Source organism: Neltuma alba, unplaced genomic scaffold (assembly GCF_004799145.2).
Source record: "Neltuma alba isolate B1F8T4 unplaced genomic scaffold, ASM479914v2 tig00013651_pilon, whole genome shotgun sequence".
Lineage (NCBI taxonomy): Eukaryota > Viridiplantae > Streptophyta > Magnoliopsida > Fabales > Fabaceae > Neltuma > Neltuma alba.
Window position 1 is genome coordinate 23,858 of NW_021637830.1, and position 23,614 is coordinate 47,471.

At 30.7% G+C, this 23,614-nt stretch overlaps 2 protein-coding genes and 1 long non-coding RNA gene across 4 annotated transcripts; 1 reads left to right on the top strand and 2 right to left on the bottom strand.

Moving 5' to 3' along the window:
• Positions 1–3: 3 nt before the first annotated feature.
• LOC114738684 (cinnamoyl-CoA reductase 2-like) lies at positions 4–3,017 on the bottom strand. Its single transcript, XM_028926741.1, has 5 exons — positions 2,730–3,017; positions 2,455–2,609; positions 1,894–2,079; positions 1,340–1,692; positions 4–442 (listed from the first exon to the last, which is right to left on the bottom strand). The coding sequence occupies exons 1-5, from the start codon at positions 2,878–2,880 to the stop codon at positions 259–261; spliced, it is 1,029 nt and encodes a 342-aa protein (XP_028782574.1). The 5' UTR covers positions 2,881–3,017; the 3' UTR covers positions 4–258.
• LOC114738686 (uncharacterized) lies at positions 379–23,076 on the top strand. The gene is made up of 3 exons (XR_003739553.1): positions 379–464; positions 4,770–4,772; positions 23,065–23,076. It is a non-coding gene; the product is annotated as an uncharacterized LOC114738686 (long non-coding RNA).
• LOC114738685 (40S ribosomal protein S12-like) lies at positions 19,158–21,477 on the bottom strand. Of its 2 annotated transcripts, none has more exons than XM_028926743.1 (5): positions 21,408–21,477; positions 20,804–20,839; positions 19,781–20,069; positions 19,533–19,598; positions 19,158–19,458 (listed from the first exon to the last, which is right to left on the bottom strand). In XM_028926743.1, the coding sequence occupies exons 2-5, from the start codon at positions 20,809–20,811 to the stop codon at positions 19,399–19,401; spliced, it is 423 nt and encodes a 140-aa protein (XP_028782576.1). In that variant the 5' UTR covers positions 20,812–20,839; positions 21,408–21,477; the 3' UTR covers positions 19,158–19,398. The 2 variants fall into 2 exon arrangements, with proteins under 2 accessions (XP_028782576.1, XP_028782575.1); XM_028926742.1 differs by having other exon boundaries at positions 21,386–21,475.
• Positions 23,077–23,614: the final 538 nt, after the last annotated feature.

Here is a 23,614-nt window from a genome sequence, read left to right on the forward strand (position 1 = left end):
AAGTTAAAATGAGTAAGGAAAAGCAAATATATTGATCGATTTTACTACTTTTACAGAGAAGAACCGTTGGAAGGAATTGTCTGAAGTCTGATACAGATATCCAACACATTCACAATTCTAATCTTAAATATTCTCATCAATAGCTTCGTGTGGACCCAGCTTACTAAAAACTGCTTCTCTTCATCTTTAATGATAATAATAATAAACAATACTTGGGAACTAATTACTTGGGCAGTAATAACTGATTAAACTGTATGTCTAGGATTTAATCTGAACAGATTCTGCTTGCTTGGTGGGAAGAGGAAGATGGCCTTTGTCCTGCAGGCTCTTGACGGTGTCGTATAAACATTGATCCACTGGCGTAAACTCTAGTCCTAAATCCTTCAGCTTCTTGTTAGAAAATGTGTAGGGTTTTGCTCTTGGATTCTTCTCATCTGAACATCTGCTTGTGCCATATATTTATAGTTAAAAATTCAAACGTGTCAAAGTGAAATGCATTCTTCTCAGTTTTGCATAAAAACAAAGGTTCATGATCAGACAATGTATCCACCCACCAAGTTTTTTACAAGAAGAAAGCATAAGCATGATGTAATGTTGTTAGGAAATAAGCTAAAGCCAATTATTGACCCCCTCAACGCAACAGAGTCAAAATTAGAGTAATAATGAAGAACCACGCAGGCCCTTGAAATACTGGAAACAGATGGTCTGACAAGGACATTGGGTTAGGTAAGAACTTCTAGGCCCCATTTTTTGGTACTAAAATAGATTAAATTGTGGTTCACAGGCTTCTTTTGGTTTGAAATTCAACTGTGGATCAGATAAATACAATCAAGACAAAGTTGGTGTACCAAATGGACCCCTCTTTCTACGTAATATCCATCTCCATATTTTTTTTTCCAGAAGTCAAGCCCAAAAAAAAAAAACAAAAAGAAAAGTCATTCATGGTAGGCCTATCATTGTTCAACATTGGTTCTCACCTAATAAGGATGACATGAAAGCCAGAGGATGGCTGCCTATTATTTATTAAGTGTTGTGTCATTTTCCAACTACCCCGGATGGGATATCCCAATATTCCAGTGTTAAAGATGAAGATTAATTACTTCCTTTGAAATGAAAAAATGTGGCTTAATGTTACTTAGATTTACCATCAACTCAAATTTCCTCATCTTCCTCCTTACACAACAACCTATCATCATTTGCCACTTCAACGAGAAAATTTGTTCAAGTATTCTTAAGAATTCCTAGTCATTAGGACCAAAAACTGAGTGCTTCTGTTTCTCTTAGTAGAAATAATGAACAGAAGATAATGTTCGGCATAAGTGAATAAAAATTGACTTACTTGGTAGGAATTGGGTATTCTGGGAAGTATTTGGCCAGGATCTCAACCAGCTCTCCACGGTGGAGGGAACTCTCAGAACATAAATAACGACCAGAGGCAGAAGGAGTCTCATAAACCAGAATATGGGCTAATGCCACATCCTTGACATGAACATAAGCCTGAGTAGCATTTGCATAGGTCTTGGCAGAGCCAGTGAGATACTTGAGGATGTGAATTGTGCTAGCATTTATAGCGGATTGAAGCAATGGTCCCAGCACCAACACTGGGTTCACTACAACCAAATCCACCCCTCTTGCTTTTGCCTCATCCCATGCCGCTTGCTCTGCCACTGCCTTCCCATAGCAGTACCAGTTCTGCAAAATCCATCCCATCCCTCGTTATATCAGCGTCACCAAAATTTCCCACAAATTAACCACTTCACTCGAATCTAATCTTAACACAAGTAAGGCCAATCCAAGGGCTTGTGTTGTACACAATTTTGATGCCTCGCTAGTTCCAGAATATGAACATCAGGGCATTTATGATTGAGATGAGAATGGGGTAAGTGGAAGTACCTTTGTGTTCTTGCAATATTCCAAATTGCTCCAGCAAGACTCATCAACCACCGCATCAATGCTCCTGCTGGGGTCCATGTAAACTGCTCCAATGGATGACGTGAACACCACTCTTCGCACTTTTGCTTCTGCAGCTGCTATGATCACATTCTTTGTTCCATTCACTGCCGGCTCCACCATCTCTTCCTGTGTCATTTCATTATTTTTGTTATTATGCCTTCATTCTCGCATTAAATGCATTTTCCATGTAACTTCGCAGGTCCAACCACTGTTTATTCAGAGTCAGATCGTTTGTTTGTTTTGGTTTGGTAATGTGGATCTTAATATATGCAAGAGAATTACCATCCTCATGAGAGGATACCTTAATGGCGGGACCCGCCAGGCATTGAATTATGAAATGGTACTCCTGCTACTGATAATTATTAATCATTTCATATTTGAATGCACGCTTCTTTTTCTTGTCTTTCCCATCCATTTTCTCGCCTCCCAAACGGCAAAACCATGAGTGAGAGGAAATTTGTATGAATTGAAAGAGTAAAGACGAGGCAGAGAGAGACTCACGGGGTTGTCTGTGACGGGAGAGGCCGTGTGAATGACGCCATCACAGCCATTAACAACAGCTTTCACAGACTCAAGATCAAGAAGATCAACCTTATGAAGAGTTAGCCTCTCCAGCGCTCCTTCCAACTCCTTCAAGTGTGCGTTCTTAGAATCATCTGATCACCAGATTTCAAAAACACCCACATCAGAGAAAAACCAAAAATCAATCTCAGAAAGATAAATAACGTGCAACATGAATTTTGATTTCATTAAAAATCGGCGGGATCAATACAAACCTGGATTTCTGACGGTGCCTCTAACAGTGTATCCTCTCTCGAGGAGAAGCTTGACGATCCAAGAGGCGATGAAGCCACCGGCGCCCGTGACGCAGATGGTTTGGCCGGAACCTGATGGGGTGGTCGTAGCGTCGGCGGCGGCGGCAGGCATGGTGGGTGGCGTCAAGATTGTCCGTAAACAGAGACGAAGAAATGGAAACGAAGCGTAGGATCAAGCAAAAGAAAGAGAATGGTCTGTGGCGGGGGTTGGTGAGGAGGGGGGAGAGAGAGAGAGAGAAGGAAGACGTTAGAGAGTGAAGAAGATGATCTGGCTTGACAATGGAAAGTGGAATGGAGGCATGGCCTTATATAAACCAGAAGTGCCTACCAGAATTACCAACCCCAATACAAAATCAAATACGGAGTATTACTTTTCTTTTATTCCCACCATTTTATTGTTCTTCTTCTTTCTTTTCTCTCTCTTTGGACTTGTTTTTCTGCTGAGTGGAAAAAGTTTCCTGTTTAAATCTTGCTCCAGTCTTTTTCTTTTTTTCTTAATTAATTAATAATATGGAAAAATCATTCCACGGTACTTAGATATTAATGGCATATAAATCATTTCAAAATTCAAAATATAAATTTTTTTAAAAATAAAATAAAGGAATAAAATATAGAGTTTTAATCTATTTTTAATTTATAATTTACTTTAATTTTTTTGGATATATGAGGCCAAATTAATGAAAGTGTGAGTCATCTTACTCACAACATTTTCCTTACAAATTAAGTTATAAATGTAGGGATCAGTACGTGTAATTGAGAAAATTATAAGAATCCAATTAAAAAAGAAAAGAAACTACAAAAGCTTATTGAAAAAGAGATGAAATTATACAGGCTTGTATATTAATTTTTAATCATATATAGTACTATTTTGGTCTTAAATGTAAGACTTATTTTGTAATGTAAGTTACACTATAAATAAGTCTAATATTTACAACTAAAAGAATATAAAACTTGGAGAATTATTTGTAAGTAGTGAGTGGTATACTCAAAGTAATATATTTTAAAAATTATATAAAAATTTTGTCATAAAACATATTATCTGTAAATTAAAAACTAGTCTTTATATGGGGGGAAAGGAAAAATCACCCATGGGGTCAATTTTCAAGTAAGAAAAGAAATATTAATAGGCTTCCAAATTTCATTTAATACTAATAAATTTTAAGGAAATTAATATTTACAAGTCAGACTTTCATATTAAAACTCGTAAATATTATGTTCCTAATTTTCGGAAAAAAATAAATTGTACTATTTTATTGCTTGGTTGCTTTCATGGCCGATTGTCTACCAAATATATGATGACTAGAATGAATGTTGCGCAACATTATATATATGCTTTTTGCAATAATTATTTTGAAACTTGAGAGCACCTTTTTCTTTCCAATGTAACTTCACGAGTAGGATCCTGAAAAATCTGATGTAATGACTGGATTTTGACGTTAGTATTTAGTGCTTCATGAGATAACATGGTCTTTGTAGAGTCTAGATATAAGAAATGAGTTATCTTCAAGTTAAAAATAATGTTATCTTTAAACATGAAAATTCCAATTATGATAATATTAGTATGTATTTTAATGTAATTAAGCAGCTTAAGATTAGATTAAAACCAACTTATTAGATGATAGAAATAGGCACACTAAAGCTATATAACTTTAGTTTGACTTTTTCTTTTATGCCTTCCCCTTTTTTTTTTGGCTGCATAAAGGCGTATGCTGCTTCTTCTTCCTTTTTTTTATCAAAAAAAAATTGAGGTTGAATTTGTGTGGGAATTGGGTAGCTCTGTCTGTCGAGTTTTTAACTTTTGATCTGCACTGCTTTTCCAACTGTTGTATTCTGTTTCCTCTATCGATAAAGATTTTGCTTTGTTAAAAAAAATAATAAATAAATGTTTGATTTGGTGTTAATGACAGCAAAACTTTTTTCACTACAGTATAGATATTCTTTTATTAGAAACTGTTAGATAATAAATATAGACATTTCTCCTAATAAGAGTTTAAATATTAGTTCGTCACGCGGACTAATCCCCACCTTGATGACAGTGGAATTTGAATTGATTGTATCGTTTTTTGCCCTTTCCATGCCGAAACAGTTTTCCCACCTAATTTTTGGGCCCAACTTTTTGTTTGCCGGAAAATGCTAACAGCTTTTTTTTTTTTTTACCAGAGCTAACACCATATTTATACCTTATAAATATAGGAGATATATATAATTATTTTATTATTGTTAATAATATACGGGGCTTGCAAATTGTATGAGGATCCATTAATTAATGCTCCTTTAATCTTAAATATAAAAATTAGATAATTAATTTAAAAGAAATTAGTCCAGTTAATTATATTGATTACAATAAATGCAAGTTCGTTTCTTCAAAATATTCTCTTTGATCATTGGAAACCCTTTTCACATATACAATTAGTTAAAAGAGTTTGGCAAAAAAATTATAAATTTGAGAAATAAAATGAATTAATATCTAAGACTAGAATAGATACCCTAAATAGCTCCTACAATTTTCATAAAACACTTCATTTAAAAAAAGATGCCTATAACCATTATAGGTCAGTACTTCTAAGTGACAAGCTTCTGGAAAGACTGTGAGGGGCGAGGGCACAACAAATAGAGCAACCAATAATTTTTTTTAACAGGAAAAAAAAAAAAAAAACCCTTTTGACAAGGGAGCCGAAGCCAAAGCAAGAGCAGAACATTTAAATTAAAGAAAAGTTCAAGCTAATTAATTAATAGATAATGGATGACTTTCGAGTACCAGGAAGCCTGATTTTTTAAGAAGGTAAAAGTAATTAATTATTTGTTATTAAGGCGTAATTAATTAACTGTGGACCAATTAGATAATTATTATTAAGGCATAATTAATTAAAAGTAGCAGAAAACATAGTTGAACTAATCAATTAATTGAGTGAAAGATTTTTCCGAACTAATTCTTCCTCCGTTTCTTCTATAATTGTTTTTATCACATAAATTAAGAAATAATTAATATGTCATAATTTTTTAAAATTTTCTTATATGCCCTTAATATATATTTTAGTAATTACCATTGTCTTGGACTCCCACAAGTGATTGAAAATAAGATAATATTCAATATTAATAAATAGAAATAACATTTTTCTTTTTAAAAATGACAGTTAAAAAATAAAGAATTTCCATTTTAAATACATGTGGGAAAAATTATTATTTAGAGTGCACGTGAATTGTCTAATAAACACTCTTCTCTATCTTAAGCTCATCAACAACATAATGACATATTTAGAGCACACGTAAACTGTCTAAATAACCAATCTATATTGATTAATATACGTAGCAATACGTGTGTGTTGAAAAAGAAAGGATTATTAGAAAATTTCTTGTATCTAGAGAGTTTGTTTTCCTGACTTCTAATCCAAATGATTTTAGATACTTAGAACCTAAAGAAAATGATTGAGAATTTAAAAGAAAGGAAAAGAAGAAGAATATAGTTTCATCAATTTTAAAGGTAAGTTTCACATTTTCAAACATTTAAATCGAGTTTATAGCTCTTAATATAATACATGTTTGTGAAATTACATAACATCAATTTCAAAAGAACTTGGAGGAAATAAAAAAAAATCTCAACTAAAAAAATTAATTACTAATAGGTCATATTTATGGCAAAATGTCACGTTATGACATGTAAAATACTATCTCCGGTCCTAATTATAAGAGCTAGTTGACTAATTTGAGGAGATTAAGAAAGTAAGTTGAGTTAGTTATTTGTCCTAAATAGGTGTTGTCTTTCCTAAAATATCCTTACTAATCAAGTGTATTGACTAGAACTATCATTGTTAGAATCATTACTTTGAAAAAAATGTATAAATATGAGAGACAAAGTGAATTGCGGTCTTATATTTAGGACCAAAATAAAAATTAAATAGGGTCTTATATTAAGAACCGGGGTAGTATTAATATCATAGGCTAAGAGGGACTAATTAATAAACTTTTAATTGGGATTTTTCTATAACTTCCCCTATAAATTATCGAGAATCCGAACTTCTGCAAGGAGGGGTGAATGTGTTGCATGCTTTTGTATAAAATAAAATGTGCACTTCCTCGTGCTTTTTTGTTTTTGGTGAACTTCCCCATGTAAAAGCTGGAAAAACACACAGACGAAGATAAAATACATTAATTAATTAAAAATAAAAAATTATTGTAAGATTATAATATTTGTAGGAGAAAAAGAAAATATTAGTCAAAAAGTAAAACCATAAAATACAAGTATCCATGTCGTTGTCGGGCAATGCCTAATAGCTTCGTTTCATTTTTTTGGTTTCAAATGACACATTTTACTAAGTAACAATGTAACATGTAAATGTAAGGAAAAATGATACAAAAATGACACTTTAACTTCAAAATCCCAAAATGGATATTTAAATAAGGCTAATATCATTTTCAGCGCCTCAGACTAAATATGAATTTTGAATTAATTGGAATGATGAAATTGCCCTTATCAATTACAAAACGTGGGACTCACATTCACTAGCACCAGAAGAACTTACTTTAATAGGAAAGAAAGGAGACAGAATGTGTGTAAAGCTTATTAGAAGGTAAGGAGAAGGTGCTGGTTTAAAAGTATAAGTATTTTTTTGAAATCATGACTCTTTTGATCCTCCTACCATCGTTGTGGTGTTCTATTTTTTCATTTTGATAGTTTTGGATTCTGAGTAAGTTGAAGATTTAGAGGAGATGGGGTGCTGCGTTACATAAGTTGAACGTTGTTTATACAGGGGTGTTGGTTCTTTTTTTTTTTTAGGTGTGAGAATGATTAGAAATTTAAACATACGGGTAGGCTAGTTTTGGATAAGGTTTGGGTTTTGGCTAACTTAGTTTTTTTAGGTTGAGAGAGAGATGATGGTACGACAATAGGTAAGTTAAGGTTCTTCATGTTGGGGTGTTGATTTTTATTTTTAACTTGTGAGAATGGTTAGATACGGCAACATAGAGTTGGTTAGTTTGGGATAGGGTTAGTGTCAGATAGAGTTTAGAATTATTTGTTTGTGGGGATAATAGATTGTAATTTAGGAAAATTTGCAGAAGCTCTACAATGGTTACATAAATGGGAAGGTTGAATTTCAATAGTAATAATATTGTGAAGTTTGTTGTTAATAGAGACAGTGGAGTAATGAGATGCTACATTGAACTTAACATGAGAAGTAATTGTGTTGGGTTGATGAAATATCTTTGTCAAATAATTGACATTGTGATGGAGTTTTTTTGTTCTTTGTGACGGGGTAGAACATAAAATGACATGCAATATTGGATCAATATCTTTTTTCTTAGATACTTAAGACAGTTTGGTCATTCTAGTTAATTTTGAAATCCCTATTTTGTTTCATGTGACGAAAATAAGATTTTCCTTATTCAAGTATTCATTTTAGGATTCCCAAATTAAAATGTCATTTATATGTTGTTTTCCCTGAATGTAATTTGAGCATAATCTAATACATTGGGTTTGAAACTATTTCTCCATCACGAAGGGTTTAATTTAGATGAATAAATCTTACCTATTTATAGGTCACTATCATTGTTGTTTATTTGAACGTATAATTTTACAATTTATTTACTATTCTATAAATTTTGTTCTCACGAAATATAATATATATTATATAAAGATAAAATTTGAAAGCTGTTAAATTTTTAAAAAAGAGTTAATAAGATTTAAGATTTTTCTTAATTTCTATAAAATATGTTGGAACTGATTTATAAATGGACTAAATGAATATTTTGGAATTAGGCTTTTGTAAAATAACCCAATTCTCTTCGTGAAATTAGTTGTCACCGCCTTGGTTGTCGATGTTATTTGATAAATTACAATTGTCACTTTTTAAACTATTCTTGTCATTTTATTTTGTTTTTTAGATCTCAAATTAAGAGCATATAGATAATTTGGCTACAAAATTCAGCCCTAGATTTTCACAGTGATTAGGCAATTTCAAAATCCGAATTGAAATTTACAAATTTAGGGATATATTGGTGTCTTTCTCCCTAAAAATAATGCATAATATGAAAACCATTGCAAATTACATTATTTATGGGCCATAAACATTATGACTTGTGTGACTTCATTTTTAATGCTCTTTATGACACACATCCACGTTTGAGATAGTTTAATTGACGTTAAATATAGTTTAGTTGACGAGGAATTGAAGACACAAAAATTAATTGAAATAAGTATTTATTTTGCGGGTGGGAGTGTGATTGTTGAAATTAAAATGAAATCAATAAGAAAATAAATAAAAGGGAGAATTAGAGAGAAGCACCGATAGGGAGGGATATTTATGAGAGAGGATCATAAAAATTGAAATTATTTTAAAAGACCAAATATGCAAATATAAATTTAAAAATATCATATTGTTCCTGTCTAAACCTCCGATATTTTTTCCTATATTCCCCCTACATGTTATTTTTAAAACTAATACAAATTAATAAAATTTACTAAATTAAACTTGATTTCTTTCAAAATTGATAACCTGCGTAAAAAATCAATTAAAAAATACGTAAACATAATTCAAAAAAATAAATTTTATTTTATTTATAAAAATAAAATTTTGTTATAACCATGACAAATTTTAATTAAAAATAAAATTTGTATAATTTTATTAAAATTTAGATTATTACATAATATATTATATACATAACTTTAAAAAATTTAAAGAAAATTTGTATAATTTGTTTTTTATTTTATAAGAAATTTATATTAGACTTAGAAATAAAAAAATCATAGGATACTAAGAAATTTAAAAAATTCAGATAATCTTTTGTAATTTTATGCAAAATATGTAACCACGATTGCTTTTATTGGACAATACTTAATTGTATTCCAGAAAATATTTTCAATAAAAAATTTCAATAAATCATATAATAAATCACAATATAAACAAATGATAATAAGGTTTTTTTTATTTTTTTTGGAAAATGATAGTTTTTTTTAATGATCTTAATCAATTGATTATAAAATATTGGTAGAAATTTTAACATACTGAAAATTAGTTTATTTTACAAAAAATTATTTTTAGGGACATATCCCCTTGTTGTAATTCGTTCAAGTGAAATACAATTTCTTTTATATTTGTTAATTTTTCATATCTTATATTTTATTTATATTAATATGTCATATAATTAGGTGGCTTTTGTGAAATGATTTTGAGGAGGGGTCTTATAAAGTTATAATAGTTATCTGAATTCTTTAAATTTCTTGTCATTACATGAACTTGTTGTTTTAAATCTGACATAAATTTCTTATAAAATAAGAAATTAATTATGCAAAGTTTTTATTTTTTTTTAAAATTGTGTATGTAATAAATTATATAATAATATAAATTTTAACAAAATTACATAACTTTTATTTTCATTTTTTTTCAAAATTTTAATTTTTATGAAGAAAATAAAAATTTAATTTTTCACATCACTAAACAATGCCTGCATATTTTTTTTAATCAATTTTTACGTAGGTTGTAAACTTTAAGAGAAATAAGGTTTAATTTGGTAAATTTTATTAATTCGTATTAGTTTTAAAAATAAAATGTAGGATGGAATATAGGAGAAATAAGAGATTTGGAAAGGGACAATATGGTATTTTTAGATTTATATTAGAATATTTGGTCTTTTTAAATAATTTTAATTTTTACGATCTTCCCTCATAAATATCACTCCCTATTGGTTCTTCTCTCTAATTCTCCCTAAATAAAAGAAATGGAGGGCAGGGAGTAATATAAAGTTTTTTTTCTTTTAGTGAAGGAGTAATAAAAATTACTAAGATCTTATATTTAGAATTAAAAGAGACTTCTCAATTAGCACTTATATTTAAGATTTAATGGAGTACCATGAAAAATGTTACAAGTCGCATAATTTATAAGCCATACTCTTCATAGAGAGATTATAAAGGACTTCTTTTTAATTTTCAGCATAGGAGAACCACGATGTCAATTTCTTTTGTTGGGCCTACATAATGACATAAAAAAGGTTAAAAATTACAATATCTCAATTTAGGTACTTAAATGGTAAAAATTTTAAGTAAAGAAATGATGCTTAATTTAATATTTTACAAATATATTTAAATGACAAAAATACTATTGCGTCAAAAAGTTTATTAATAAGTTATGAATTAGTAATGACAAGTGTTGAACAGCCAATAACAAGAAATGCATTGATAATGACAAGTTATTTATTTATAAATTTCAAGTGATAATAACCAGTGTTGAACAACTAATGACAAGAAATACATTGAGAATGACAAGTTCGATTGCTTTTTTTTTTTAAAAAAAAAAATCTAATACAATGGTATTTTAGTTATTTGACTATATTTACAAAATACCATGCCAGACACTACTTCCTCCTCTAGAATTTTGACATTTTAGATATATGAATTGAAATGTTACAATTTTCAACTTCTTTTTATATCATTTTTCCTATTAATTAAGTTTACATAATTTGATATCGTATTTATTTTTTAAGAAGGAAATTTAAAAGGAAAATTCGTCATAAACCCCCAACTGAAATTTATTTAGAGAATTGGACCGAACAAAACATCTTGAAAATGCTAGGAAATTTTCAGTGTACACAACAGTGATTAAAAAAGGACCAAATTAGCCTTATAAAAGGTAATTTTCAGTGTACACAACAGTGATTAAATATGCAATTAGCTTCCTGTTGATGCAATAAGCTTTTATAACAAGAAAGTGACCTTTTACGAATATTCAGTTTTCACACCCAAATACCAGGCTCATTTTTATCATGTCAGGTCCCATTCTCTAAAAGAGAGATTTCAGTTAGGAGATTTATGGCCAATTTTCCCAACTTTAAATGAAGTGGGGTGTATTGTGAATGATGAAATTAAATTGAAATAAATAAATAAAGGAAGGAAGGTACCAGGCAGAGAGGGTGGTTGAGAGAAGTGGGAAAGGAAGCTTCATGCAAGGGAGCGAGGAATGGCGTTGGCAGCACAAAGCACGAGACGATTTCTTTGTGGAGAGTTGGTGATTCCGTCCACAAATTTCTTCGTCTCTTTCTCATTCATGATTCAACAACCCTATTCCACCAACCCTTATTCCATTTTTTTATTTGGTTAACTTTCTTCTTCTATTTTTTTTTTAATTTCTTTTCTTTTAGTAGTTTGGCTTATTTGAAGCAATCAAAAAAAGTTTCTTCGAATTTATTAACAGCCTCATGAACCGCCTTCGGTTTATAATAAGTCCCCTTGTAAAGTATTTTTCATGATCCATATTATGAGTTTCTTTGTTGAATTTAGCAAAGGATTTATAATTTTTTTCCTTCAAAAGTGCCCTTCACATGATTAACTTTCAATTTATTGGGAAGTGACGTAACCATTTAACGTTAATCAAGGGTAGTTCTAGAATACCTTTTTTGACAAAAAAGAAACCACTAACTAATTTCAACCCTTTTTACATGTAATTTGATTAAAAAAGTATTAAATTGCATACAATGTATTCCTCTATTCCTATTTATAAAAATGGAGAATATCTTTTGTCCTTAGTTTAAGTGATCCTATCAAATTCATCATATAAACGTACAGTTTTAGTTTTAGTTTATTGTGCAATAAATTTTTTTTAAAAAAAGTATATAAAATCAAATAAGGTAAAGTAAAAAAACTATTTAATTTTAAAATAAAATTAATAAAGGTTAAATTTTGTATTAATTTAAGTATAAGCACATGGAAAGTTTAGAATGAGTGAAGTAAATCATACTCGTATAGATAGGACGAGTGAAATAAAATAAATCATACTCCTTCCTATCTTGAATGTTGTTGTGGTCTTATTTATAAGATAAAAGGAGAAGATTTTTTTGTCTTATTTATAATCACCTCATTGAATTACTAATATGATTGTATTTTACCTTTGATTTGTTATTGTGTAAATTATTATTTTATAACAAAATATATGAAATAGCAATAAATGTTACCAAATTTTAAAACAGAGTTAATGAAAATAAATCTTCCCAATTATTAATATATGCTATACTTCAGAAAAACAAAGTCGACATATTTATATAAAAAATTTAATAACATGGCTTATGAACGTAATAAAAAGGTCTATTCGAACAAAGTAGTAATTTAATATGGTTGTAGTTAAAAGCATTTGAACCATCAGTTGTTTGTGTGAGGACTTCGAATCATCAGTTCCCAGGGTTGGTGCTTTTACATGCCAAATAATCACGGAACCATCTCCAATAACAAATACTCAACCTATTTTTTTCCTTGTTTTCAAATATTCCTTTCATTCTTTTTCATAACTTACAAATAAGTAAATTATAGTATATGTTAAAAGGACAATTAAATATAATAAATATATTTAAAATATATTTTTATTTATGAAGAGAGTGTATGAGAGAGATCAGTATGAATGAAACATATTAAAATTTCATATATCTCTAAAATATACTCTCTCTAATTCAAAATATAAGTTTCAAATAATTAAATTATGCAACTCAAAAATTTGATTAAAGACAATAAATATAAAAAAATAAATTATTTTTCTAAAATATTCTTATTTATAAAAAAAAGTGAGTGAGGAAGAGAATGAGGAAAAAAAAATGAGAGAGAATAAATAAAAAAGAGAGTTCAGAGACATGTATAATTAATTAAGAATAAAATTAAAAAAAAAAACTAAATGATCAGATAAATTCAAATTACGGCTTATAATAAAAAAACTACATTTCTTAAGAATTTTGAAACTTATATTTTAAATCGAGACAGAATCTAAGGAGTATATTGTAATCAGATTTTGGTCTCAAAATTCAAGATCACAAGTCTCAATTTTTCAATCCTCTCTTTTATTTCTCCCGGTTCACAATATTAGTTACTTATAGAAGAATGACTTAATCCAAAATGTAAGTCACTTGGAGAGTATTTTAACACTTATTTATCAATTTTTTCTTTACAATTAATTTTTAAATATAACTCTTTATGTTTTTTTTCCCTTTATTCACAATCTCATTTAATATTGTTTAAAATTTTTTTAAAGAAATTCAATTTAAAACAAATTTAATGAGCTAACTATATTTTTTCATACTAACAAATTAGTTTAAGTGAATCATAACGTGTAATTACTATTACTTTCGGTTTTTACTAGTTGATTAATTTAAATAAATTAAAAAATTAGTTATTTAAAATAAATAAATGTTATTTTTTCTAAAATACTTTTATTAACCACGTGTGATGTGTGTTAGTTAAAAACTTTTAATATGTGCGGTTACCATAATGACTATTTTAAAAAAATAAATAAACATGATAAACAAATTAAATTGAAATTTTATATTTAAAATTAAATTAAAAATCAAACTAATTTTTATATTAAAAAAAAAAGAGGCGCGGTTATAGTAGTTTCTTATGAGGGTTGTTAAAATGGATTGCTGGATCTGAAATACAAGTCGAGAGTCAACTATCGTGTGATCCGCGACATGAACCTACTACGGCAGCAGCAAAATGGCTATTGTCTCCGTACATTGACTCAAACAAGGTCAACCCTCACCAACCCCCGCCCCAAAAAAAAAAAACCTCCAATGAGCCATGTGCCCCCTTTTTTATTCCTTCATTCATTTACTTATTTATTAACCTTGCCATATTTTTATTTCATGTGATAAAAGTTTCACTATTTTAAAGGGAAAAAACTGCTTAAATTATGCTTGGTATTTGTATTTCATTATTTCAAAATATTGAACTCCTAAAGAACTCTTTATGATGATGATGATAAACTCAATTTATTATATCTAAGCCATAAAGAAAAACAATCTCATCAAATTAATTAATATTTTAAAAAAATAAACCAAAGGATGTATATTCATTTTCCACCTAATAAAAGTTTACTGCTTCTTCCAATCTTAAATAATGATAAAAACAGAATACTAATAGACGAATGTGTTTTAGTTCTAAATATAATATCTTAATACACTATCTCTTATCAAGTTCATAACTTTTTTACTAAACTATTTCAACTAATTATACATGTTAAAGGGGTTTTATCAAAAGAATAATATCCAATGAAAATATTTAAAAGGAATACTTTAGAACAAAACAACATATATTTATTAAAAAAAACTAATATAACTAATTTGTATAATATATATAAATTAGTTATGCAGCTCTAATATTTATGAGCAGGAGTATTAGTTTTCTGTAGTAGAGGAAAGTTTCAATATTTTATGATCTCAAAATTACACTTGCAACTTCTAAAAGAAATAGTAATGAATTTGATTATGAATTGAGGTTGAAGCTTCCCTTTTTGAAATGGAATCAAAGTATTGAGATCCAGGAAGTCGTTAACTTGATGCCAGCGTGGTTGGCTTGATGCTGAAGGAAATGTCTAATAATAATAATAATAATAATAATAATAATAATAATAATACAGAGTCAGAGAGCAACAGGGGAAATGTGTGTGAACGTGAAACTTGTAAAGATTCTTTGTATCGGATTTTTGGGGTATCTCTTACTTTGTTGACCATTTTGGCGTCGCCCTTAGTTGACCAGGCGTGTTAGGAGTTGTACAACCTTATATATTCTAAATATTTCCAAGTTCTAAAGTTGTTTACCATAATTTTCTTGGACTGTTCTTAGACTTAATTCCTTAAGAACTTACTCCTCCGGTCCTTATTATAAAACCCCATTTGACTTTTTATTTGGTCCTAATTATAAGACCCCAATCCATTTTGTCTCTTATATTTATGCATTTTTTTCCAAGATAATCCTTCTAATAATGATAGTTTTAGCCAATATACTTAATTAGCAAGGATATTTTAGGAATGACAACACTTGTTTATTATAAATAACCAACTTAACTTACTTTCTTAATCTCGTCAAATAAGTCAATTGAGTCTTATAATTAGGACCGGAGGAGTATTTTAAAAGGGGACCAACATGATCTCTTATTAATATTAGTAGGTTTTTTGCATCTCTTTAAAGCAAAAAAAAAAAAAGAATTTATGCTTTATGAAATAAAACTACTTTCACTTGTCCAATACAAAGTCATTTACTGGCTTGAAAGATGAAGGAAAACGGAACTAAATGGAATGCGGAATGAAAACTCACTTGTCTATGAATGCTTTGGTCAAGGGGTGGTTGACTTGTTTAATACAATAATATTTTTTTTTGTTCTTTAATATAAAAGTTACCGTGGTGTTATATTTAGTTCTAAATAATATAAGAAATTAATTCATTTTTTTCTTATATTTATTATTTTTAAAACTAATTTACCTAACTCATAAACGGATAATCTCATGTAACCATTTTAAGAAAATTATGTCATATTTATTATAGTTAACTAATTTATATGACTTTTTAAATTTACTCAAATAATTAAATAATTTTTATACTAAAAAATAAAAACCACCAATTTTGGATATATGCAGTTGTGGAATTTAAAAAAAAAGAGTGCGGATTAATCAACACCAGCCCCATCCAAAAAAAAAAGGAAAAGGAAAACCGGAGGAAAGGAGGAAGAGGGATGGAGAGTGCAAAAGAACCGGGAAAAAAAAAATTCCTCCCCTCCTCTTTTCCCCCCATAAACCTTGAACCAAACAGTGCTTAAGGGGGTTTTTTTTTGTTTGGCTACATACAAACATCTTTCTACTAAAAACAATTTTATTCGAAATATTATCGGCTACTAAATATGAATACCTCTCCAAACACGAATATAAATCTTAACTCAGTATCCGCTTCTACCATACCCAACGATCAATAATCAGGGTCATTATGTTAGGCTGCGTAACACCTTAGCTTCTATATTGGGCTGTGATAGGCGAGGCCCACTCTAATTCACACCTAATAATACTTAATATTCCTTTCAGTTTTAAATATAAAAATTTGTAGACGAATTTGTTTTGATCATGAACATGACAAAGCTAAAACGAAAAAAAAATTAATAAAACAAAATGTACAAATATTTATTCAGAAAATTGCAAATATAAGAGTCTTATTTGCAAATTACTGTAATTGAGCTATGATATATAAAGGCTTAATTTGCAACAAGTATAGTTTCAACTACATGAACCAATTATTTACAATTTATTTTTCAGCACAAATTTTTAGAACCTGCCCTTCTAGTTCTATTCATAGGATAGAGGGAGAAAATTTTTTTGTTCTCTTTATAAGGATAAAATTAAAAAATAGTTAAATTTTAAATGAGAATTAATAAAGTTTATGATTTTTCCTGACTTGTAAAAAATATATTCAAGCTAACTTATAAATAGGACTAGAGAAATAATTGTTATTCAAATTTGATAATTTTGAGGAGAGATATCACCCAAGAGGAAGCCAAACTGGAACTTGGAGCCTCAGCGTCTAAACACGGACCAGTCTAATGTGGTCCTCCATCTTGTTCACAACACAAGACATTAGTTAAAAAAAATTTTGATTCAAAATATAAGATATTGTCAAGATAATTAATACTAATAAAAATATGAGAGAGAGATAATAAAAGTATAACACTAAAGTCAACTTTATCAATTTTAGTGGTAAAATAGAAAAACTCTATTATTTTAGAATAAATTTAATAACGTAATTTTTATTTCTTGGTATTTTTGGAACCTTTGGTCATGTACCCCTTCTGATGATTTAAGAAGTAGTACTGGTGATGGCGGATGATGCGGGGTCATGCTAATGTATGAACATCGGATTGGTCCAGACAATAATTTAAAAATTAATGGTTTAAATTAAGATTAATTCAGGTTGGACAAGTTATTTAAAATAATATAATTTAATTTAAACATATAAAAAATATTTATATATAACTCTAAAAAGAATGATCTTTTTTTTTCAGGAAAAAAGGTACTCCTCCGGTCCTTAATATAAGACCCAATTCTTGAGTTGGTTTTGGTCCTAAATATAAGACCCATTTCTCATATTTATCAATTTTCTCTAAATTACCCTTATGAATACTCTCTCAACTATAATCAAGTAGAAGAAGGAGATGAGGTATTAGGAAAGATTACTATGGTGTTTTAGGAAAAATGTGTCACTTTTCTTATAATTAACTAACTTACCTAACTTCCTTAATCTAATCAAATTAGTTAAATGGGTCTTATATTAAGGACCGGAGGAGTATTTCTGGATCAGGGAGGGACCTACTCATGGCGCTATGGGGGCAAGATGAAGTTCTTATATTAATACATATAATATTAATATTTTCTTTAAATAGAAAAAGAAGCTTAATTGCTCTTTATACGATTTTTTAAAATTTCAAACGCATTTAGTAAAGTGCATTTCTTCTGTAGTTCTTCAAAACCAATTCTATAAAATCAACAGAACATTATCATCACGTACTATTTTCTATCCTTGATATAAGAGCTTGTTTAATTTTTATTTTAATCTTAAATATAAGACCCCAATCTATTTTGTCTTTTATATTTATCTATTTTTTTAAGATATTTTTTGTAATAATAATAGTTCTAACCAATACATTTGATTAGCAAGAATATTTTTTAAAAAATAATACATATTTATTACAAATAACTAATTTAACTAGTTTTCTTAATCTATTCATATTAGTCAACTCGTTTTTATGTTAAAAACCAAAGGTAATATAATTTAGGCTTCTTAAATAAAATTTAAAGTCTTTATTTTCTTTAAAAACAAGAACGATGTCTTTTAGTCTTTATTTGCTGAACGCCCTAGTAGTCAGCGTAATTTTAATTATGCCCCTCAAGTTTCGTCTCCTCATAGTTGGATGCTCACAGAGTACTCCCTGTCACGCGCCCGTCCCTAGAGATTTAAAACCTGATGCAAGGATCAACAGAGCAGGGTAGGTCCGTTTGAAGATGCTGACGCGGATGACTAGTGATTATATGGGTTTTGACTAAATGTTGCTGTATTATACACTGATTTGACTAAGAGGTTGTTTGTACGAAAACAAAACTATGATTTTAAAAATATTTTTATGATACACAAAATAAATATGTAAAAAAATTTAACTCATTTTGTAAAAAGATATCTAGATATCTTACAGAAGCACTTTTCTATGATACCAAACACTCCCTAAAACATGCAAACTAAACTATGGCTAGAAGGTTAAACTAATCATGTGCCTCTCTTTTATGATACACAAAACAGAGCTAAACAGAGTTGTAACTTTTTTTCTGCGCATATGAACAACGTAAGGACAATCCCCCGATTCTGACATATCGATGAAACAAGTTCATGAATTTAGATTCAAATTTAAGGAACGCATTTGAGATCCAGGTTCCACAAGGATTCACTCTTTAAGGTTGTGCCTTGGTTCCGTCCACATTGTTAATAAGTATGTTTATGAACTTTTTGAGAAAAAGATAGTGTTATCTTTTTTTAACCCTACTCTATAATAACGTGGCCAATGAACTGAAGGATAAACAATTCTAGAAACAATCAAGGCGACGATGATTTTCTGGCATCAATCCTCGGTTCAGTATTCCTTATGGTCCACCTGATGTCGTAGATAATCAAACCAACTAATAACAACATTAATAAATTGGAATATATAACTAGTGACGAAAATAACAGTCAATTCAGTTCAAAATTGTATTAAGATATTAAAACGCCTATGCAGGTACTAAGGCTACCCGGGCAAAAATGACTCAACCATTGATTCCAACGAGACCCCCAACTAAAAAGGAAGGTGTCCAGAACTCAGTGAGATTTAACATGCTGCAAAACAACGTTATAGGCTTCATGTTCCTCTCCGAAATCCTGCAATAAGCCAGAGATTAAAACAGGCAAGTAGCAAAGAACATGTGCTTCTATGGCCAATACACAGTTCATACCTTGACAACCACACAAGAGCAGCCAACCACCTTTCTAGCCTTTCCTTCTGAATCAATCTTACACAACTGAAGCATGACAAGGAAACAATGACGGAGACCAAATCTATTAGGCTGTATATTGTAGAAGTATAAATATACTGATAAAACTATTCAAAACCTCAGGTTCAAAAGAAATCTTTAAGAGTTAAAATTTGGAGAGAATGATATTTGCAAGGGATGATAGTAAGATACAGTTAAATGCCACTTACACCAGCCCACTCCCCAAGGGTTTTTGCACTAGGAACTGTCAGCAAGCTAACACTGTGCTCAGCACAGAGGGATTTGACAAGTTTTACGTAGTCAGGTTGGTCACAGTCCTCAGCAAGAACACAGAGCTGCGCAGAATGCTTTTCAATAATCTTTGCGCCTTCATGAAGGCCCCGAGCAAGACCGCCATAAGCCAGTGATTTTCTCAGCACAAGCTGCAAGGCGGTCATGATGTCCATTGGCTCACCTGCAATTGGTGTAGCTGTCTCAGCAGCAACAACAGCCTCTTCTCTGCAAAGGAAACAATTCATAATAAATGAGCAAAACACATCAGACGCTCCTCTTCATCTAAATGAATCCAGAACAATGTTGACAAATGAAAACTTTAAGTAGTCTATCATGATTGGTTTCCAACATTCATAAACAAATACGACACATACTCTTATCCTTGGTTTTTCCTCTTCCAATTCAATGAAAAAAGGATTGACTTCATCAAAGTTAAAGCTGCAGATGAGTTCGAATCTAAATATAATCCATAATAATTCTCAAGAAAGCACATGGCAATATTTTATGAACCATAATAATCTGCAAATACATCCCCCACAACATATTTGTCACACCCCAATGAAATGTCGTCAATTAGTGGTCGACATACAGAGTGGGATCGCCCATGAAGCATAAAAACTTGAAAAAAAGGCAGGTCCATATCGAATGCATATTACAATGGAGTTAGACATAATATCTAGTTACTTGACAGCTTAAAATACACGTCAATTTGTGACCAGTTATCGCATTGCCTTATCAGGGTCACTGGCCTGTTACATGTCCAACTCAGTACTCATTAATTCAAAAATAATAACAATTAGATTATGAGAAGATCTCATTTAAGAACCTGCCATGCTTCCTATCAAAGATATCTTTTAGGAGAAAAACAAAAAGCATGACAAATATCTGATCACACGCACCGTACACACGAAAGAAAAGATGTAATATAATGATTACTCTTGAGAGTAGAATATTCATACCCCGACATTTTCTTATTGGAAATTGAGCTCTACTTCCTGCACAAGCAAAAATAAACAAAACGCATTAAATCCATACTACAGAGCTAGTAAATGTTAAGCATCACGTGCATTTTCAAGATTAGACTTGAGCTCTCTTTCCCTGGCTGGGTTTGGGTGTTTAACTACAAGGACAAGGACGATAATAAAATCAGCATCACCTAACCCAACTGCAGCAGGACAAATCTAAAATGAAAATCCTTTTTTCCGGCGGCTTTTTATCGGGAAAAAAAAAAGATATACACATATAAGCCCCAGATATAACCGAAAAAAAGGGAGATGCTTCTTCTGAGCTAAATGAAGAATAATGCGATAAGGTGCGTGTGCGTGTGTGCTGACATATCAATCTCCTCTTTTACTCTCCTGATCCCCATCCCTCTCTTCTTCTTTTGTTCTATCTTCCATCCATTGTCCGTGGAGGACAAATACCTCCCCCCCCCCCCAAAAAAAAAAAAAAAACTCACAGATCCGCCACTGCCCAACAGGATCACAACAGGTATCTACTAAAAATACAGAAGAAGCTATCATCCTTAAAAGGAATGATACCAGTAAGAGGGCAGAATTTGACCTGAAAGATGAATCTGCCTAAATCCTATGGTTTGTGCTCGCGAGGCAGAATGAAGCGCCAAGAACAGACTTGAGAGACTTATCGGTGGAAACCATAAACCCTAATTTTTAAACGAAATGTTCCTGATAAAGACCCAAATGTCGATTTTGGGCTACGCCCTCATAGTATTTGGTCTTCTTTTCAGGCATGGAGACTCAGGGCCCGGCCCATTCGTCTAGATGAACAAACACTTTTTTTTAATAAAAAAAAGTATACAAAGAATCCACACACTAAATTATAAGACTGATGCCAGCCATGTGCTAATATGATTTCATTTCAAGCTGCCAACAATCATGGTGATTTTGCAAAGAATCCACACATTACTGGTGGTTTTTTTAGCGAATTACATCCACCGTTAGTGGTTGGTTGTTTGTTAGTTCTCCCCCAATCCTTAATATAAAACTCATTTAACTAATTTGATTATATTAAGAAAGTTAGGTAAGTTGGTTAATTATAAGAAATGTAACACATTTTTCATAAAACACATAATCATCTTTCTTAATACCCCTTCTCCCTCTTCTACTTGATTATGGTTAAAGGAGTATCCATAGGGATAATTTAGAGAAAATTGATAAATATGAGAAATGGGTCTTATATTTAAGACCAAAACCAACTCAACAATTGGGTCCTATATTAAGGACCGGAGGAGTATAATTCTTATCATTATGTTTTTATTTATAAGTCACTTATATATATATATATATATATATATATAAAGTTTGTCCTTGAATACAAGTCACTTGTGGGGTAATTAATAAAATTTTTTTAATTTTATCCCTAATGACTTAAATAGGTGAGAGAAAATACAAGACTTATTTTTCTAATACTCTTTCTTTAATAAGGGCAAAAGGTAGAAAAAAATTATCAATTTAATGCATTTCTTGATTTGTGGGTTTGTGATACAAGTGACTTATAAATATGACACAAAATTGTTGGTAATGACAAGTGCCAACGGTTTATCAAAACAACTAAATAAAGTTATAAATTTACATAATATGATAATTTTTAGAGAAATTGTATTTTTAAAAATTTTGTAAATGAAAAAACTCTTTGTACGAGAGCGAGGGCAAATTGGGCATCCAATTTGGAATAAAATGCCCTAAAGGTGTGACACTGATAGGATCTGGGAATGAAGAGTAAAGAAAGAAAAGGAAGAAAGAGGATTTGAGAAGAGAGAGAGAATAGAAGAGGAGAAAGGAGGAGTTAGGAGAAAGACAGGGAAGATAATTTGTCTGAATAATATTCCATACATAACATATTCTGTCAACATATTGAGTTTAAATACTGCTGAATAATAACCAACAACATAACTGAAAATAACTACTAGCAACCCATAAAATAAGACATAAAACACCCACATAGCATATATAACTACCCTGAATTCTCATGCCTCTTCCTAGAGTAAACCATGAGAGGACGTGGATCGCTATCATTTACCCCCTCCTAGAAAAGAAGCCTTGTCCGCAAGGTTGAATGAGGGAAACTGAGAAGCAATCAAATCGTAAGGCTCCCAACTACACTCCTCTGAAGGGCGGTTTTTCCACTGAACCAGCAAGTGAACATTCGGAACATCTTTGTCATAAACAACCCGAGAGTCTAAAATCTTGTCAGGTTCAAGTAAGAGTTCCCAATCTACTGTAACAGGTAGCGGAGGAGGTACATCCTGTGGTTGACAACCATAAGTAGGTTTCAAGAGTGAAACATGAAAGATAGGATGAACCTTCAATTGAGGCGGCAATTGTAGCTCATAGGCAACATCACCAATGCGACGTAGGACTGGATAAGGACCAAAATATCCAGGTAAAAGCTTGTCAAACTTGCATGAAGCCAAAGAACACTAACGATATGGTTGAATTTTCAAGTAAACCATATCACCAGGCTGAAATTGAGCTCCCTACGTTTCTCATCAGCATAGGACTTCATTCTAGATTGGGTCGCACGCAAGTTTTCTTTAAGGTTCAGTAGGATAGCATCTCTTTCAGCAAGAAATTAGACAAGTCATGCACCCTTGTGTCATCAGAGTCAACTCGTATCAGATTTGGAGGATCCCTGCCATACACTATTTTGAATGGAGAAAATCTAGTTGAAGAGTGGAATACATAACTACCCTGAATTCTCACGCCTCTTCCTAGAGTAAACCATGAGAGGACGTTGACTGCCATAGACAC

Coding starts and splice junctions, on each gene's coding strand:
- LOC114738684 (XM_028926741.1), bottom strand. CDS start 2,880: ATGCCTGCCGCCGCCGCCGACGCTACGACCACCCCATCAGGTTCCGGC. Junction 2,610..2,729: donor AGGCACCGTCAGAAATCCAG/GTTTGTATTGAT, acceptor TCTGGTGATCAG/ATGATTCTAAGAACGCACAC. Junction 2,080..2,454: donor CTCCCGTCACAGACAACCCC/GTGAGTCTCTCT, acceptor GAAATGACACAG/GAAGAGATGGTGGAGCCGGC.
- LOC114738685 (XM_028926743.1), bottom strand. Junction 19,599..19,780: donor CCCTTGGGGAGTGGGCTGGT/GTAAGTGGCATT, acceptor GTCATGCTTCAG/TTGTGTAAGATTGATTCAGA. Junction 19,459..19,532: donor GCTCTTGTGTGGTTGTCAAG/GTATGAACTGTG, acceptor GGCTTATTGCAG/GATTTCGGAGAGGAACATGA.